Here is a 21,059-nt window from a genome sequence, read left to right as displayed (position 1 = left end):
CGCTGACCGATACCGTATTACTTTTCATTCGGCCAACATGTAGATGCGACATCAAACTTGAAAATAGATATGTCAAAATTTGAACGATATGAGTAAACCCCAACTTGTTGATACAGAGTAAATAATTCCAAATACCGGTAGCCTATCTTGTATCTGGTTTAGGAAAGAAAAACTTCTGAAAGTTGGAGTTCAGTTTCATAAATAATATATTGACTTAAAAGCTATTGAGACGTTTGAAGACATTTGGGACAATTGCGACTACTTGTACCTCTAGAAAAAGACTTGATGTAAAGTAGCCTGTTGAATTTGTATCGTGATTAATTGCCACGACAATCAATTAGATAAAATTCCTCTTCAGAAAATACTTCTATGATCTAATTGGTTCTCGTGTCATTTAATAACATGATTAAAATTTATGCCACAGGGCCAAAAACATATTATTTGAATCTCCCTCACTATATCGATTTAAACATCGATATCAATATCTCGATTCTTGGAAGTCGACTATAAAAGTCTTTATCAAATCAGCTGATGTTGATTTTGTCATGTAAATAAATTAACCTCAAATAATCAATCGGCCAATTGCTTGATCATTATTGTTATACTTTTTATTTTTATAACAGTTAATTCACTATTTTTATGCATACTAAAGAACAATGGCTAATCATCTAGCAGGTGGAAAAGTTAATATCGCTTTGCTTCAAGAAGCAGCTAGGAATCACTTTTTGAATCTTTTGCAGAAATGCGATGGAACAAAGGTAAGCATTGCGTATTTTGATTAATTTTATATTGTTTGCGATTTACAAACAGTGTTATCATATTTGCCAATCAATCACTACTTTTTGATATACGGTAACAAGAAAAAATAGCAACCGCAAAGTAAAGGAGTGAGCGTCTCCAAGATTCAAGTCCGAGAGACTGTTTTCCCTTTGGCTCTTCTACTTATTGACAAGGAAACAAAGCATTTAAATACAGTATTCACAATTAGATTTTTACATAATTATTTCAATCCTTTTATAAATAATCATAATTAATAATAATACTTATCAAGTGAGCTGGCTGGCTCAGAGTTTTCAGGTCGCACCTGTACAATTTCAATCATTCAATCTTCATTTGTAGGACCATTAACCAGCCAGATGAGCTGGGTTGGTCATCACGTCAAAAATACAATTTCACACAGAAGTTTTTGACAACACTGTCACGTCAAAAAATAAAACATAATGGCATAGATGGCTAAACACGGTGATGGCCACTAAATGTCAACTGTAGACTCCTGAAAAAATTCACTCAAGGATTAGTATGGTCTGGCATGCAGCCAGGACTTGAGTTTCCTCTTAAACTCACTGTCACTCAAATGACGCACAGATGGAGGTAGCATATTAAACATTTTAATAGCGATATTGGGATAACAGTTCTGAGCCTTACTTAGCCTACATCGAGGAACATTGACTTCGAGAGCATTTCGAAGTGAGTAGGCACTCTGCAACCCCCTCAAATTCACTGTCAGACTGGTATTCCTAATACCAACCAGGGAAGCAAAGATGAACTGGCTAAAAACTGTGAGAATCCCGAGTCTGGCGAAGAGTGGCCTACAGTGCTCCAGATGACCACTGGATGACAATATCCGAACTGCCTTCTTCTGCAGCATAAGAATACTCTCACAGTGTAAAGAGTGTCCCCACAGCAGTATTCCATAGATAATGTGACTATGGAACAGTGAATAATAGGCCATAATCAAATGTTCCTCAGTCAGCAAGCACCTCAGTCTTCTCAACAGGTAGATCACACGAGACAATCTTCTGCATACAGCATCCACATGAGCACTCCATGTTAACTTTGGATCGATGTTAAATCCCAGAAGCTTCACCGGTTCATTCAATGAATGATTGAAGTGGTTTCTCAGAATGCACATGATATTCTGTGTCTTGCCGACGTTGAGCAACAGCTTGTTCTCCTGAAACCAGCGTTCTGCACCAGCAAAGGACTCCTCCAACTCAAGGGTGGCAGCTGCAGGCGAGATCATTTCAGATCCTCTGACATGACCTAACGAGTAACGACTGTTTCAATTAACCGGGACCAACAATTTCACGTGTTCATCTAAAACACGGGAGTGGCCCGAGAAAATTATCATTATAAAAATAATACGAATAATATACAAAACATCTAATAAGTTGAACTACCGTACGGTAATATCTTACATTTGACTATCTAAGTTATTTTACATTCGACTATCTAAATTACAAATTAAAAAAAATAGATATTTCATAAATAATAACCTATATTCAATTGTTTTAGAGATAGGGCTATAAAAAATAGAGATATGAATCTTTGACGATTCAGTCTATTTCGGGTTTAAACATTTCAATCGTTGAGTTCAATAAAGTCCAATACTATGGAGTTGTGGACTCTGCTCTATCCATCTTGAACTTTTGACTGGAAAAGCGCAGGTGGTGTCTTTGGGTGGGGCAGCTTTCTCTCCACTCCTCGTGAATTTTGGAGTGACTCAAGGTTCAATGCTGGGACCGATCTTCTTCATAATAATGATCAATGACTTGGACAGCAACGGCTCGACTCTCTTGTTTGCGGATGATACATCCCTGTTCTCATCAGGTGCGGACATTTTGCAAGTGTTGGATATATCTGCGGAACATATGCAGTCTTCAACCCTTTGGTTCCATATCAACCGAATCCAGTTGAATGAAAACAAGACCCAGCATATAATCTGTACTCTGTTACAAAGTCTGCCTGCTGATCATGACCCTGTGAAGTTGTTAGGATTTGTCTTGGGCACAAAACTAAGCTGGGCTGGCCACATTCAGCAAGTAACTGTCCAGAGTTTGTTTCCTGTTACTGAAGCTGCGGGGGCATGCGACAGAGGCTTACTTGGTGTATCACGCTCTTTTCTACTGCCGTACAGTGTACATCATGCATACTGCAAGCCCTTTTTGGTAAGCTGGGTATTTTTACAGTTGTCAGCCACTTTATTCCTCTCTTTTAAATGCACATAAAAAAGACTTGATTACCCGGTCAGATGTGCATCACTACAAGACCAGGCATCGAGAGCTGAATGACATCCACAGGATGCACCTCCAGAGATCACAGGTATGCTACAGGAGCTCAGCGCTACGATTCTTCAAGAAGCTACCAGCACGGGTGAAGCAGTTGAAATTGGGTGCATTTGAGAGAGTGGTGACGAAATGCTTGAAGGTCAGGGCCTAGTACAGTGTTAGGGAGTTTCTGGGTGACGAATTTACTCAGTTTTGCCTGTTAGCCAGGTAGGTAATAGTGTGTTTTGTTGTTTGAAACCTGGGTTGGATCACATACACTGTCATCTTGATCATAATCATGTGTTAATTAGTGTTTTGTGTTATGACGATAATCGATCCCACAAGTATGGGTAAAGGATGAAGAAGAAGGTATCAAGGTATAAAATAAACTAGTTCAAGTCTATTCTGATTCTATATTCAAATTAATAATTTATATTAATAAATTTTTAAAATAAATTAGGAAATTGAAGAAGTTTTGGGCAATAGCCCAAATGTTTTTCTCTTCCGATGGTTGTGTTGTTTTTGCTAACCTAGTAAATAAATAAGTATAAACTTTAATAATTATCTTTTTCAACAGGCTATTGTTTGGGACGAGTCCCTCGCTGGCCCTGTGGGATTGATTGCAAAGTACAGCGTGCTGAGGGAAAATCAAGTGGAGAAAATGTATCACTTACGACATGGGCGTCTTCCATCCACCAATGTCAAAAACATCATCTTCATTACACGCCCACATATACATTTAATCGATATGATAGCTGACAATGTCCATGGGTAAGATCTATTAACATTTTGGCTTGAATGATTCGGTAATTGCCTCTTGCCTATATGCAGAGAAATGTTTGGATTCCATACCAGGTCCTACCTGCCACTTAAATAGCTCAATGAATATTATTACTTATCTTTGATCGTTAAAGCACAGTCCAAGTTCAAGGAGGTAGACTTTGTATCCGGAATATTTTTGTCTGCTTCTCTTCAATTATTTTCAATGATGAACATTCTTCTTAATTGGAATATATCAAAGTAGACATATTTAACCATATCATTAGCTTCCTATTGTAAATATATTTCAGGATTAACGATAAGCAGAGCTTATCTGCTTTGAAATAATATTAGTGAATAGACCTGTATTGGAAAATATTGTGTAAGTATGCTGTTACTCATGCATATCACTAATAATATTATTGTTCATATTCATTTATTAGGTCAAAAGCATTCAAAAAATGGAAAGAAAGTACATGCATTAGCCCAAAACTTCTAACCATAGTATGGTTATCTTCATCACAAATTGTCAAAATTATGGTTATCTTTATCACAAATAAATCAAACTACATCTTACATTCGAATAAAAATTTTACTTTCCTTGCCCTATTACCGTAGCTGTAAGGAAAGTATTGCTTTCCGAAAAAATAAGGTACCCCAATTTCTATATTTCTATACGTTTCAAGGTCCCCTGAGTCCAAAAAAGTGGTTTTTGGGTATTGGTCTGTATGTGTGTGTGTGTGTATGTGTGTGTGTGTGTGTGTGTGTGTGTGTGTGTGTGTGTGTGTGTGTGTGTGTGTGTGTGTGTGTATGAGTGTATGTGCGTCTGTGTACACGATATCTCATCTCTCAATTAACGGAATAACTTGAAATTTGGAACTTAAGGTCCTTCCCCTATAAGGATCCGACACGAACAATTTCGATCAAATTCAATTCAAGATGGCGGCTAAAATGGCGAAAATGTTGTAAAAAACAGGGTTTTTCGCGATTTTCTCGAAAACGGCTGCAACGATTTTGATCAAATTTATACCTAAAAAAGTCATTGATAAGCTCTATCAACTGCCACTTGTCCTATATCTGTAAAAATTTCAGGAGCTCCGCCCCCATCTATGCAAAGTTTGATTTTAGGTTCCCAATTATCAGGCTTCAGATACAAATTAAACAAAAAATTCCAAGTGGAAAAGATTGGGCATGAAAATCTCTACAATAAATGTCCAGTAACATATTCACCTAAAATTGGAAATAAGCTCGAAGTTCGAGAAAATAAGATTATTCAATTTGCATACTGTTGGCAAGTGTTGATTCTATTAAATCATTCACTATGAACAGATAGCAGACTTCATGTGTCTGCAGCGTTATTGTCCTGTCACCAGCTGGCTTAGATCTTCGAATAGTAGACTAATTTAGATGCGCGGGAACTCTAGCGTCAGTTGATCAATTTTCATAACGGCAAGGAAAGTTTTGTGAGTGCGCCACACCAGATTTTTCAATATAAATTTTGAAAAGCCAAAAAATTGTCATATTCTATTGAATTTGAATATGCATTTGACAAACTACTAGACTCAAATTTATCTGTTCAAACTCCTATCTTGCATTTGAATGACAAATGTTTTTGGTGATGTAATAATGTGTCTTACTATGGTGAGGTCCACGTTATAATGGCAGTGTTTGATTAGCAATGATATTGCTATCATTGTCTTTCATTCAACAAAGCGGATAGCGCTATCTCTTTCTCGCTTTTCTCTGTTGCCAGATTGTCTTTTAACAATGAAGAATTAATAATTAATCAACAAAATATTTTATCTTAATTATGTAAATTCATTATGAAATACTGTAATTGAAAAATATAATTTCTTGCTTGATAAAATATGATTGTTTATTTTATTTTAAACGAGAATGAACAGTAATATTACATCAATAAATCTGTATAAGCTACCGTCTATAGAAGGCATTGACAAGACAGAGGATCGGCAACGTTGTTCTCGTATCTTTCTCCACTGCCATTATAAAGTGGGCCTCACTATAGTGGCCAATAACTTCTCAATTTTCTTTAATATAACATTCAATAAATGGGTATCATTTTAAATGTTGTATGTTCACAGGGAAGAGAAGAGTGGCATTCGGCGAGAATTCTTTCTATACTACCTACCAAGAAAAAGCTTGCTTTGTGAGAAGAGACTCAAAGTGAGTTTTATATCCAAATCTATAATTTTTTCAATTAATTTAGGTCAAAAATATATTTCTAATAAGCCAATTTAGTGTTTGATTTTAATTAAAATGATATTAGTAAGAAAATCTATAGTCTTTCTTGTATTTTTTGCAACAGAGTTGTATTGTGAGTGATGTTGTGGTATTTCTCAATGATGAATAAACACAACGAAACCTTGTCAACCACTACTCAAGTTTCAACTTTTATAAAAAATGTTTAACATAACATCATCATCATCATCATCATCATCATAGGCTCGACAATCCAAAGCGGATCTTGGCCTCCTCTAACATTTGCCTCCATTCTACTCTATCCATGGCAGCACGCCTCCAATTACTGACCCCAACAACTCTTGCATCTCTTGTATGTTAACATAACATACTTTTTGTAAATTGATCGACCCACTTTGGAAATTGAAAGGTATTGTAGCTATAGGCATTTTTTACATATACTTGTAGAACGAAAGGAATTCTTGAGTATAATTATATTATAAAAAACCAAACCTGTCAAGTGTCTTTGATGCTCTCTTCCAGAGCCGTGGAGTTTATGGAAATTTCACGTTTGAGGAACTGCCAATCGATTTCTTCCCTTTCGATAATGATCTCATCTCTATGGAATTGGAATCTGCATTCAAGGTATTAATTGTAACAGTAACATTTTATTTCAAATATGCCATGAACCTATGTACAAAAAGCATTATAGTCGTTGGAAAAGTATGTTGTTATTCAGGAAGTAACTGTAAAATGCATTATAATTATTGAAAATTCACTGATAAAATATAACATATTTTATTAGGCTACTTGAATTTTTAATTAGAAAATGACAAGTAGGCCTACCCTTGTATTTTTTTTTAATTGAATACGACAAGTTTCGACATTTTGAAAAAGAACACTTAAGAATGACATAAATTCCGTAACTAGCCTAGTCGTGCTTAATTCAAAAATATTACAATGGTACTAATCACTTCTGCAATTAAAATTTATTATCTGACCCAGAAGGAAGAACTATGTGAAAACTAAGTACAAGATGCATTATAATAGTGGTTCACTTAAATCTATTATTATTAAATCATCAGGTAGGCCATTATTTCATGAAAAAGATGAATTATCAATCGTGCTCCTATAGCCCTTTGTCAATTTTTTTTGTAACTTTCTCTATGTAGCCCTTCTATTGCCCTTCTATTTCTTCTATAGCCATTCTTTCTTTTGTATTATATGTCATTGATTTACCAAGGTATAATCTACTTGTTATGTGATTTGTCATTATTTTCTAGGAGTACCATCTTGAGAACGACACATCGTGCTACTATCAGGCAGCCCAGGCAATCATGACACTACAGGACTTGTACGGAGTGATACCAAGAGTGTCAGGCAAGGGCGATGCTGCGAAACTGGTCTACGAACTGATGAAGAAGTTGTCGGCTGAACCACAGCAACCGTCTCCGAACACCGTTTCTCAAATCGATCACATTCTGCTCATTGATCGAGCTGTTGACCTGCTTTCTCCGCTGGCTACACAATTGACCTACGAGGGTTTGATTGATGAGATATTCGAGATCAACAACAGTAAGCTACACTGCATCTTTATTTATGGTCTGTTCTTAGGAACAGACTTGATGTAACGGTACCTAGACCGAATCTCACAATGCTTAAAAAATTCTATGCTTTTTGGGCGCCAAAATTTTATAATCTATTGCCGGAAACCATAAAGGAAATCAACAATAGAAACATATTTCTGTAACGCCTGAAAGAATACCTCATTCAACTAGACGACACAAGCAGCTTTTTCATTTCTATATTATAAATTACAATCAAATTATATATACCGTACATTGTTTTTTACATACATTTAGCAAAAATTAATTTATACTTTATTGAACTTAAAATAAGTTTTAATTGATAAAAAATGGAGAACGCATGCAATTACTTTCTTTTTTTCATATCATTTTTTATCAAGTGCAGTATAAATTGAAGCGAGTTAGCAGGTATTGTCCTGAATATTGCTATATCTAATTAGAAGTAACCAAATGCATTAATAGAGAAGCAAATACACTAAACTGATACTTCCATCCCCCACATGCTAAGTCTCGGGATGTTTTTCTTTTGTTTCCACTACTTTGTAATATTATTGATCATTGTGTCAGCGACTAGTGATTATTGATTATTTATTATGCTTTATATTTCGTTATTTTCTTTACATTATTTGTTGTTGTCACACATATTTATATAAGTGTTTTTCTGTAAGGGATAGAAATTCATTAATTATGATTGAAATTTCTTCAAAATTAATCAAGCAAATATGAAATTTTGACAACTATTTATATTTAAATATAATTTATCATATACATTAAACAGTAATTGGAAAATGTAGGCCAATTATTGTTTTATTCAGTAGTATTTGTGCAACCAGTAAGTAATTAGATTAGATTAGATTAGATTTCTTTATTTATGTATGTTACAATATTTACTGGCTTATACACTAATTTACATTAAATGACGGTAATGCTAATTATTCAACAAATTTTACAAAGTATAAACAATTAATCAATGACAATGAAGATTGAATGCAATTAGAATAACGATAATATAATAATGTGATGCAACTTCATAAATCGGCGGTGTTTCAACAAATAATTGTCGATTCTCTAAGAAGGATATAAAATATCCCCCCCATTAACACACGACCGGGTTGTGATGGATTAGAGCTGTTGGGAATTATGACTCGAAGTAATTTTCAAAAAAGAAACTCTACTTAGTAAGTTAAAAACTGGTTGATTTGAATCTTAGAATTATGGGATGAATGAATGAATGAAATTAGAATGAGTAATAGTGAATACAATATTGCATTAATAATTAAAATTAGATGAATGAAACAAATGTTATAGGGTGGGATTTAATTAAAATTTCAGAAATTGATTGGGTAATATTAACAATATACAATACTAAAGAAAAGAAAATCTTGAGATGGGAAGATGAATATGTATTATGTAGAATGGAGATGGGATGTGGAAAATGGATGGAATGAAGAATGGAAAGGAAGATTAGAAGATATAGGTAAGAGAAGAGAAGTAATCAGATATAGGTAAATGTTTTCTTGTTAGAACTCAGCCTATTCTTGAACAAAGCCAACTGATAATCCTCCAAAATACATTCAAATTGAAACATTAATAGATCATCACATTATTAAAAACGAGTAGCCCAATTAATTATCATTTTGTGCTCTTCCCACTTCGTGATCTATCAGTGAACGTGTCCGCTACAGTGAAAATATTATTATCATTGGTTTTAATGAGACTATTCATACTCGCTCAGCCGGGCTGAGTGGGAATAGTCACATTAGAACTCTTGAGAATCATATTTTCATCACGCCGGTAAGTAACTCTGATACTGAAATGTGGGAACTTGCCTGTTCGAATGCTAAAATTTTGGACATACGAGCGATATAACTAGTGATAGTAGAAGTAGTATAATAATTTATTATTGTATCAAGCGTTTATCTTTGATTTCAAATATCTCGGAAATTTGATTTCAGTTGCAAGTTGACAATTTTTATTTAATTTGCAGCCACAGTCCAATTACCAGCCGATAAATTTAACAGTGAGGATGAACCCAGTGAAATAATGGCAGGAAAGAAACAAGTGATTTTAAACTCTGCAGAGGAACTATTTGCAGAAATTAGGTAAGGCAAATTGGTTCTATAAATTTCCGAATAATAGCTACTTGTATTCTATAATTTATTTTGTTTTTTGTGTTATAGTGCTTCGAAGACCTCGCCATCTTCCAAGATTTATCATACAAGGAAATTAACAATACTGTTATACATATTGTGAAGTCCGTTCATGGGAAAAATGTTTCCCTTTATTACATGTTCTTGAAATGAAAAAAAATGCAGGTGCTTGACATACAGCTAAATTTACTAATTTTTCCAATTATTATTGAATTTTATTGATGTATTTTCTGTATTATAAGACTTATAGGCTAAATACAGGTTTATCTCTGCATTTTTGGAAAGTTTTCTTCTCGAATATACTGTATTATATTATCTCACGTCTTACCTCAGATCTTAGGCTCTATAAAGGTTTATATCTAAATTATTGTAGGAAAATATTTTTTAGACCATCTTAATGTATGATAAGCAATATTCTGGACCATCATTACATCAAAAGACTTTTAATAATAGTGACATGTTATATTTAGCACACAACAAAATTAATTTGAAGTGAAATAAATTACGAATTATCTGTTTTTCATTACCAAATGATTTTTATTATAAGCACTTATATAAAAGAATGATGACTTAATAAATTTACAATAATAGAATTGAAATGTGATGTCAACACTTATTTTATTTCAAGTGAACACATATAAGAACAAATATTTGTTCACAGAAATAAGAACTTCAATGGCGTCGGACCAGTGTTGACGCGGAAAGCGAAGACGATAGCGTCGGACTTCGAAGACAGGCACAAGCAAGGCGTGCAAGAGATGAAACAGTTTGTGTCACGCTTGCCTCAGCTGATGGCCGCCAAGAAGTCATTGGCAGTTCGTGAGTAGCCAATTAATATTTCGAAAACGTTTTGAAGTTAACGTTCGATTAAAATTATCAAAAAGCTCTAAAATTATAAATATTTTCTTATAAAAATTGAGTCATAGTTGTTGTTTGTCAATTTTGAGCATTTTCGTACATGATAGGCTCTCATTCCTAAGGTGGTTTGCACCTCCGGTATCAGCTGTTATCTTTGATCAACTAAGCATCCAGCATTGATATTGATCGCATTTGTTACAACCCAGTTCTATAGTGAGGGCAATGTTATAATGTCAATATTTGATTAGAAATGGTGTTCCAATCAGTAATCTTCTATAGAAGGCAGCGGCAAGGCAGAGATTCGGCAACACTGTTCCCCTTCCTTTCTCCACTACCATTATTACGTGGACCTCACTATAGCCGTCGATTTTCTATTTTATACACAATGCATTTTTTACGTTATTTTCATAAGTACCAGACTAGATCAATAAATTTACACTATACTAAATCAATTTATCTTATTTCAGATACTGCGATAGCCGAATTAATAAAAGAAGTAACCGATTCGGAAAAGTTTCTCTCATCTCTTCAAATGGAGCAAGAGATGATGCTGGGTGTCGATACAGATAAAGTTCATCCTTACATTGAAGACTGCATAGCTCATCAAGACCCTTTAATAAAAGTTAGTGAACTAATTAGGCTCTTCACTTCCATAAAATATTAGAGGAACATTTAAATTTAATTTGATTATGTTGTTTTCAGATAATTGGAACTAATAACGTTTTCATTAATACGATATTTTATAATAATTACAATTACAAAATTGATCTGCTAATTCAATCACTTGTATGAGATTGCTTTCTTTTAAGATTCCAATATGACAAGTGAGTTATGGCATGATAAAACAATTTTTGAATAGTGTTGATAATTTTATACTTGGTGGGTGATAAAGTGGTCATTATCGTTCAAACTTCGCCAACAAGCATCAAACATAAAAAAAAATATTCTTTTCAAAGTAAAGTCAAAACTTATCGATTCATGTAACAACTAGTGAATGTTCTAACGTTTTCTGTTCAGTTTTCTATGTTCTATATCATTCACAAACGTCCTTCTACTGTGTAAGAAACCCATCCTTATGAACTTAGAAATAATTTATCTGTAATATGATTCATTTGTGATGTATTGTCTTGTTCTGGAATATTTTTTAAATTATTCTGTAATGGATTAAAAATACATTTTAAACATATTTTTCTAGGTTTTAAGGTTGATCTGCCTCCAGTCTGTAACGAATAGTGGATTAAAACCCAAAGTTATGGAATTCTATAAAAGAGAAATCCTTCAAACATACGGATTCCAGCATATTCTTACTCTGACCAACCTAGAGAAAGCTAATATTCTCAAACTTCAGGTACGGTGTTGAAAAAATTAAATATTCTTCAATTTTATTCAAATTTACATTGCTTATTGCAAATTTGATACCATACAGTATCTAAGGTTGAATGTGGTTGTAATCTACATGAACTAAACTTGAAACTTACCTTGCTGATTGGAATTATTTATAATCTAATGATCGCTCCCGTGTTATCGGATGGGCACGGTAAACTGTCTGTTCTCGGCTGATATACAACAATCATGAGACTCATTGACTGCTTAAATGATATATTCCATCTAGATGGGACCTTCCCGTAAGGGACTTCCCACCAACAAAACAAAAAGCCATATTTCTTTTTTTATTCATGACAATAAAAAATTAAAATTTATTTATGGATAGTGGAAAGGTTTTATAATTATTATTCAGAATCTAATGATCGCTCCCGTGTTATCGGATGGACACGGTAAACTGTCGAGGTTCTCGGCTGATATATAACAATCATGAGGCTCATTGACTGCTTAAATGATATATTCCGTCTAGAAGGGACCTTCCAGTAATGGTCTTCCCACCAGCAAAAATCGATATTTCCTTTTGAACCAGCAATCACAATAAATGATAGCGATGGCATAATTGAGAGCGCAAGTGTGGTCAATTTGCTTGGTTTGACAGTGGATGACAAATTATCTTGGAACGAGCATGTTGATAAGGTGGCTAATAAAATGAGCAAAGGCATTTTTGTATTAAGATATATTGCAAGACTTGTAAACAGTAGTATAGCTAAAAGTGTTTATTTCTCGCTTATTAATACTCATCTGGTGTATTGTGTTGAGCTTTGGGGTGCAACAAGTATAAAAAACATTCAGAGATTATTTTGTTCTGCAAAAGCGTGCAGTAAGATTTTTAGCAAATTTAGAAAATAATCATCCATGCAGAAGCACTTTTAGAAATCTTAGGCTGCTCACTCTACCATCCATTTATATCTATCGCGTCCTACTTTTCACAGCAGATAGAATTGGTACATTAAAACAGAATTCAGATGTTCATAAATATTTTACACGTGGTAGTAGAAATCCCATTCATTGAACATCATAGGTTAAAATTTTCAGATAAGAGTCCGATCGTTTATGGCTTGCAACTTTTCAGCAAGCTGCCTAAAAATTTGTCAAAGCCAAGTAGGCCTAACTTTAAGAGAGATTTGTATGCATTTCTGGTTGACAAGGCATATTATAGTGTTGAAGAGTTTTTAAATGATAGGGTGTTATAATTTGTTCAACTGTAAAATTGCAGTTATTATTTGTATGTAAAGTGTAGAAAAATGTTATAATTTATGCGACGTGCAATATTTTTGTAAGCTTCTTTTATTATATCTATTTATTTCATGTATTTTTCAATACCTGTTTGACATGGCCAGTTTGTAAAGTGTTTTGGCTTAATAAAATTGAATATGAATTTGAATTTGAATTTGAATATTTTATAATAATTACAATTACAAAATTGATCTGCTAATTCAATCACTTGTATGAGATTGCTTTCTTTTAAGATTCCAATATGACAAGTGAGTTATGGCATGATAAAACAATTTTTGAATAGTGTTGATAATTTTATACTTGGTGGGTGATAAAGTGGTCATTATCGTTCAAACTTCGCCAACAAGCATCAAACATAAAAAAATTATTCTTTTCAAAGTAAAGTCAAAACTTATCGATTCATGTAACAACTACTGAATGTTCTAACGTTTTCTGTTCAGTTTTCTGTGTTCTATATCATTCACAAACGTCCTTCTACTGTGTAAGAAACCCATCCTTATGAACTTAGAAATAATTTATCTGTAATATGATTCATTTGTGATGTATTGTCTTGTTCTGGAATATTTTTTTAAATTCTGTAATGGATTAAAAATACATTTTAAACATATTTTTCTAGGTTTTAAGGTTGATCTGCCTCCAGTCTGTAACGAATAGTGGATTAAAACCCAAAGTTATGGAATTCTATAAAAGAGAAATCCTTCAAACATACGGATTCCAGCATATTCTTACTCTGACCAACCTAGAGAAAGCTAATATTCTCAAACTTCAGGTACGGTGTTGAAAAAATTAAATATTCAATTTTATTCAAATTTACATTGCTTATTGCAAATTTGATACCATACAGTATCTAAGGTTGAATGTGGTTGTAATCTACATGAACTAAACTTGAAACTTACCTTGCTGATTGGAATTATTTATAATCTAATGATCGCTCCCGTGTTATCGGATGGGCACGGTAAACTGTCTGTTCTCGGCTGATATACAACAATCATGAGACTCATTGACTGCTTAATGATATATTCCATCTAGATGGGACCTTCCCGTAAGGGACTTCCCACCAACAAAACAAAAAGCCATATTTCTTTTTTTATTCATGACAATAAAAAATTAAAATTTATTTATGGATAGTGGAAAGGTTTTATAATTATTATTCAGAATCTAATGATCGCTCCCGTGTTATCGGATGGACACGGTAAACTGTCGAGGTTCTCGGCTGATATATAACAATCATGAGACTCATTGACTGCTTAAATGATATATTCCGTCTAGAAGGGACCTTCCAGTAATGGTCTTCCCACCAGCAAAAATCGATATTTCCTTTTTTGACTCATGACAGTAAATGGTTTTCAATATACGTCTATATTTTAAACTTACATGGCTAACCTAATGTTGCTCTAAAGATATAAAATCTAGCCTATTTTTTTAAATCTGCACGACTGAATTCGACTGGATTTCACACTTATTTATTGTTCTATTTATTTTTACATATGACACTGATGTAAAATATAGTTTTGGCAATTTTCGTGTTTCGTCTAATTCAATTGATATTGACATTATCGATTTTATCATCCACATTGATAGAATAATTGCAAGGTATTTTTTGCAGCAAGGAAACAGAAGCTACACAGTTCTGAGGAAAGTGCTGCACTTGACAGTGGAAGACAACAGCGAGGTAGCCCCTCGTGACATCAGCTACGTGCACAGTGTGTACGCGCCGCTGTCAGTGCGGCTGGCTGAGCACCTGTTGCGGCCCACCGGCTGGAAGAGCCTCAACGACAACCTGGGACTGCTTTTGGGACCCACTGTTGACGAGTACCAGATACTGCCCAAGGGACAAGCCGCTAGACGTAAGTGTCGTTCGTCGTTCCACTTCACTGCAATTAGGGATGTTCAATTAAGATAAAAACTATTTTTTTAGCTCAACAGCGCAGGGTGGGCTTTGTCTTCCTCCACGCCTCTCTGTCTTCAATCAATCTTCACAAACTTATAGCCCATCCTTATCAAATCATCTCTGATCTCATCCTCCCATCGTATTCGCGGTCTGCCCCTTTTCCTTCTCGAGTGAAGTTTCTCTCTACGCACTATTTTTGGCGTTCTGTTCTCATTCATTTTGTAAACATGTCCGAATCATCTCAGTATATGTGCTTTTATAACGCGTAATATACTACGGACTCTTATTAATGTTTCAAGTTCCGCATTGGTTCTCCTCCACTCTTCTCCTTCTTTAACGGGACCATACATCTTTCTAAGCCCCTTTCGTTCGAATACACTCAAGTTGTGATTGTCTTTCTTAGTCAAAGTAAAACATAAATATATGTTTAACAGACGCCTGGCAACAAGAATGGCATGCAAGGAATCGATCTTACCCCATGTATCACCGAAAAGCCACCAGGTTTTGATTTGCCACGCAAACTATGGTCGGCTCTTAACAGGATCCGAACTCAGCATGGAAGATGTGCCTATGCGCTGCACAAGTGGGGAAAGGCTCCAACACCTTTTTGTGAGTGTGGCGCTGTGCAAACCATAAGACACATTGTAGAAGAGTGCACAAGAACAGCTTATGAGGGCAGGCTGGATGATTTCCTGGTAGCTACACTAGATGCAGTGGAATATTTAAATCGACTAGATATGTGTTTATAACTTTTTAATTCTATTTTTAATTTGTGTTCCACCTTTTTTTCAAACTTATGACTTCATTGTTCATATGTGTGAGTTATATTAGATAACATAGAGATTTGTGTCGTAGGGCCATACGCTAAATAAATAATAAATGAGTATATGTACGAGATATTTATGAAAAGTGATGAATTTAAGCACAGAAAAACATTACTCATAAAATATAGAAAATCTACATTGTTTTGGGATGCGAGTGTTTCAGAAGCTGTTTTTTCTTCTCCAATCAGCCAGAGAGACACTGGTAAAGCATCCTGCACACACGAACATTAATAGCGTCTAAGGGAATGGGGAATTGTAAATCTCTATAACCCAAATGTGCATGGCATTTTCGATTCCGTGTTCCCGCGACAGCTAGTAAACGCTTAGTTTAGTGACGCTACTACGCTACTATTGTCCCCGTGTGCAGGCTGCTTAAGGGTGAGAACATAGTGTTGCGGCTAAGGTAGCTTCAAGCCTGAATGTTGAAAAGAATGCATATTTCTTAACGAGTCAATACATACCGCTCCACCATGGGTGCCACCATTTAAATACATGCATTCTTTTCTTCACTCTCAAGCTTGAAGCTACCTTTGCATTTTGACTATGTTTTCACCTTATAAGGAAGCACAGCTTGTGGAATATCCAAGTTCTGAGTGTAGAACCATAGAGAAAAGATACCTTTAAACGATACCATTGCATTATTCGTATCGGGTATAAAAATGTCAGTTTATCTCAATGTTCTCGTTCTATGAGTAGTGTTTTCTGTGTTTAATTTCATAATAACTTTTGTGATGTGAAAAATAAATATAAATAGCTTATAGATAGCATAATACCGTAATGTTAGAATTGTATTGGAACCAATCTGAAAAATTATGAAAATCTTGCTTACTGGTTTGAGTATTCAGTTTAGTCAAGATTGATAATTCAATTCTTTGAACTACATTATCAATAACAATTATTGGCAATATTATTTACTTCTTTATTGAAGAATATTCCTGATTATTGGCGTGAAAAAGTCAAACTGGATCTTTGTTCCATATAATTGAGCAATATACATGTTATATGGTTATATCATAATAACTGCTCTTTCATTTCCCTGAATCTAATTTGAACGATAGAATAATTTTTACTTTTCAAGTAATACGTAACGATTTTCAAGTGCTACTTGAATTTGTAATATTGTTGATGAATTCAAAAACCCTAAGTGGTTGCTAAGTTATTATCTACTCAAATCTTCTGATTTCAAGCGTTTATCACTTTGAGGTACCTACTGAAGTTTTAATATGATTTTATTTTGCAGGAGGATCAATCAATAGCCAGTCATCACATGGAGATTCCACGAAAACTATTCTCGTATTTTTCTTGGGTGGATGTACATTTGCTGAAATCTCAGCTCTGAGATTTCTCTCGCAAAAGGATGACTGTGAGTACTACTAATTATAATCTAAGTAACAATCGTATGAGTTGTAAAGTTGAAATTATTTGAGAAGTTTTGGAAGGTATATTTAAAATTTGAAAACGCCATTGCCCTGCTACATTGAATACTTTGGCTCGCTTGCACAAAAGCATGTTAAATTACAACAGTGATGAAACGCCACAAGAACTAATCAGAGAATCCTTCTTTTCAAAAAAGCCTTCTTTGATTGCTCCTGGTGGCATTTAATGATGATTTAATTCGACACACTTTTTGCCACAGGGCCTTAATCCAATAAATTGCTTGCAAGAACAGCCTTTGTAAACTGTATATGTGATATGTTTCAAAAATGATACCTTCTAGTTTTGATTGCTTGTACATTGATCTTATGTGACAATTCAATGTGGCGGACGCTACTGCCCCAAGTTATATTGAATTACTTGTGTATAATTGCACATTATTCTATGTAAAGCAATATTCTAATACATTTGCAATGTAATAAATGATTATATTATTTTTCGCCCCACTTGGATGTAATGAGCTGGTTTTCGTGCGTCATATGGAGGCCGAAAATGATTGTTTTCTGACCAGGCCGGTAAATTTTTTACGGCCCTAGGGCTGTAAAATAACCTTGAAGTCAGCTGATTCTGATTCGATGTGAACGTGTTTACAAAATAAGTTATGAAACGGAATCAGTTTATGCTTCTAGAATTGAATAAAGTATTTTGCAATAAGATACTATAATTTTATTTGGATGAATGAAATAAATTCAATTTTCAGAGTATAATTGAATCTAACCTCTAAACTCATCATAGTACTGCGTTTATCACGAAACCTGGTGGATAATTTTGGAACTACTTGGGCAAATCCTTGGTGCTGAACATTTTTACAAATAGTTTATGAAACGTAATCAGTTTATGCTTCCAGAATTAAATACAGTATTCAGCCATAAGATACTATCATTTTATTTGGATGAATGAAATACAGATAAGATATATTATAAACTATTCAAATTTAATTTTCAGAGTAGGATAGAACTTCTAACCTAAACTTCCGCAGTCGACGACAACAATCATTGTTCACGTTGACATTCAGATTGGCTAAATTTCAAGTGTGCTAAAACAGCTGATCAAAAAACTTTTCATTATTTGTGTTTATTATTTAAGAATCAAAACATTTATAATAATATCATCTCATTGTCATTTGAAAGAATTTAAAAGTATAAACTCAACCGACCACATTAAAACATAATAATTGAACATAATCTTTTAGGTTATTTAGACAAATCAGAATAAAAAATAAAAATACTTGGACAATTTCCTGATATTCAGACCTCAGATTTGCTAGAGCTATGACCTTCCAGTTTTGCTTTCGGAAGTGCCTAATAAACAATTATTCTCATATATTTATATTGTTTTATTTTTCTGTGTGGCGAAAAATAGCGTTCGCACCACAGGCAAAAATGTTTTTCCGGCTCTCAATCTTTTCTAGTCCTCGGCCTACGGCGAGGAAATATACTATTATATGTTGATGATGCTTTATTTTAGATGAATCTAACTCGAGTTGAAATTCTTTAAAAAAAAATCAATTGATAACTTAATAAACTCGAAATTCGTTTTTCAGCTTGCGAGTTTGTGATTGCCACCACCAAACTGATCAATGGAAACTCATTCTTGAAAACCCTTTTTGAAGATCTACCGTCATCAAAATCAGCATGAATATGAATGACAGGAGGATTCCCAAATTGTTGAATGTCTAAAATATCTCAATATTTTTTTTTTCAAAAGTTTAACATAGAATGTAATATTGGTTTCATAGTCATTAAGATAAATCTTGAGCATTAGTTTACCATGTCTAATTTGTTTAATTATTTATTTCGCTAGATTATTTATCATTTCAATATTGGTCTAGTAAATATATCAATACTCACTTGAAAGTGTATATTTCTAGTTTCATAAAAGAACAAAAATTCGTTTTTATTGTAATTATTGTACTATACATAGTTTATGTATTAAACTCTGCTGTATTCAGTATTTCATTGCCAATATTTATTTGATATGATTGTAAAGTATATATTTTTCTTTATATTCCTTAGTACAGTAGAACTTGATAATATTATTGAATAATGTATTGTTTGAATAAATTTATTTATTCTGTTTGATCTGTCAGATTTTTAATGTACTCATTCTTGTGTGATTTATTAGTAACTTATCTTACTCATTTGTTCCATTTTTTTATCATGTATTAGTAGCCTAATGTGGATAACTTTGAAACGGTTTTAGATATCGATGTGCGGTTTCGCCATACATTTCCTCTTGAAATTCTATATAGAAATCATCTATCATATGACCACCTTCCCAATTGAATGAAAATGAAGTGGATTCAAAATAAAGCTGGATTCGACATGAAGTTGGATCCACATGACGGATCTAAGATGGCGGACGAAAGTTTTGAAGTGACAGAAAGTATTTTTATCCAATTGAAATAGGATTCCCATGGAACCAACCACTGTAATATCATACTGTAAAATATATATTAAGCTGTTTCCATAATAATTCTCACCAACTCTGTATAACTATTACAAGTTGCGGATCTCAGAGATCAATACAACAGTTCATGAACGAGTTCTTTAGCCCAGGGGGTCTTTAGAAAATATTATTTCAAATATATCTGAATAATGTCTTAATATTATTTGAAGAAATTAAGCTAATTTCAAAATGGCATATCCAAGATGGCGGACCAAAATTTTGAAGCGACAATAAAGTAGTTATTTTCAATTCGAATAGGATTCCCAATGAAATCTACAGACAAAATATCCTCATAAAACAACTATTAAGCTGTTTCCATAATTTTCACCAACTCTGTATATGATAAAGTCTGAATAAATGTAAAAAAATGTAGAAGATTGTGAATTCTCTTACCGGTAATACATCAGGGTGACACAAAATAACGGGAACTTTTGAAAACGCCATAAAACATTAGTGGGAAGGGCAAAAATGTTTTTTTTTAACTAATATAAAGTTCAAGACTTGCCATTTGAGAATTATTAATAACATATATCACTTTTTGACAATTACTTCTTTAAGATGGCTTTCTCCTGCAAGAATACACTCTTGAAATCTGTATTGAGATTCCTGAACGATTGCTGTACAGTAATATTTCAGCTGGGATGTTGTTAATTTCATTTTGAATTGTCTGTTATGATTCAACCACAGTTATTGGTCAAGTTTTGAAAACGTTCAATTTGAGATAGCTCCACAAAGAGAAAATCGAAGGTGGACAGATCATGGGACAAGGAAACACAACCTGATCGTGAGATTTCACGGTTACTAAATAATACTCACTCGCACAGTTACCATTGAATGCCGTGCAGAGTGGATTTCGCTCACAATAATTCTGAATTACATAAAAATTAAATCAGAATTCAAAATGAAATCCGCAATTTCCCAGATGAGATGTTGCAGCGATCAATGAGGAATCGTCAACACAGATTTCAAGAGTGTATTCGTGCAGAAGGAAGTCTTCTTAAAGAAGTAGGCTGATTGTCAAAAAGTGATAGATGTTATTAATAATTCTCAAATGACAAATCTTGAACTTTAGATTAGTTTGAATAGAATAATTTTTTCCTTCCCACTAATGTTTTATGGCGTTTTTAAAAGTTCCCGTTAGTCTGTGTCACTCTGTATAAGGTACGGTAACGTACAAAAAGGGTCCGGGCGCAAAAGTCATTCCGTGGTCATTTTTGGGTAACAGCCGTGGAAGATGTCTCAAT

The 21,059-nt window shown here is 33.8% G+C and overlaps 1 protein-coding gene across 1 annotated transcript; it reads left to right on the top strand.

The window, feature by feature from the left end:
• The first annotated feature begins 519 nt into the window (after positions 1 to 519).
• LOC111052287 (vacuolar protein sorting-associated protein 33A) lies at positions 520 to 19,448 on the top strand. Its single transcript, XM_039432294.1, has 12 exons — positions 520 to 758; positions 3,625 to 3,818; positions 5,909 to 5,990; positions 6,549 to 6,650; positions 7,289 to 7,580; positions 9,579 to 9,693; positions 10,403 to 10,560; positions 11,067 to 11,221; positions 11,795 to 11,947; positions 14,825 to 15,065; positions 17,174 to 17,296; positions 18,911 to 19,448. Exons 1-12 carry the CDS (start codon positions 657 to 659, stop codon positions 19,003 to 19,005), a joined length of 1,812 nt encoding a protein of 603 aa, XP_039288228.1. The 5' UTR covers positions 520 to 656; the 3' UTR covers positions 19,006 to 19,448.
• Positions 19,449 to 21,059: the final 1,611 nt, after the last annotated feature.

This window comes from Nilaparvata lugens, chromosome 7 (genome assembly GCF_014356525.2).
Source record: "Nilaparvata lugens isolate BPH chromosome 7, ASM1435652v1, whole genome shotgun sequence".
In the NCBI taxonomy this organism is placed as follows: Eukaryota; Metazoa; Arthropoda; class Insecta; order Hemiptera; family Delphacidae; genus Nilaparvata; species Nilaparvata lugens.
Note: the sequence above shows the minus strand (reverse complement) of the source record. Positions and strands in the feature narration are given on the sequence as shown.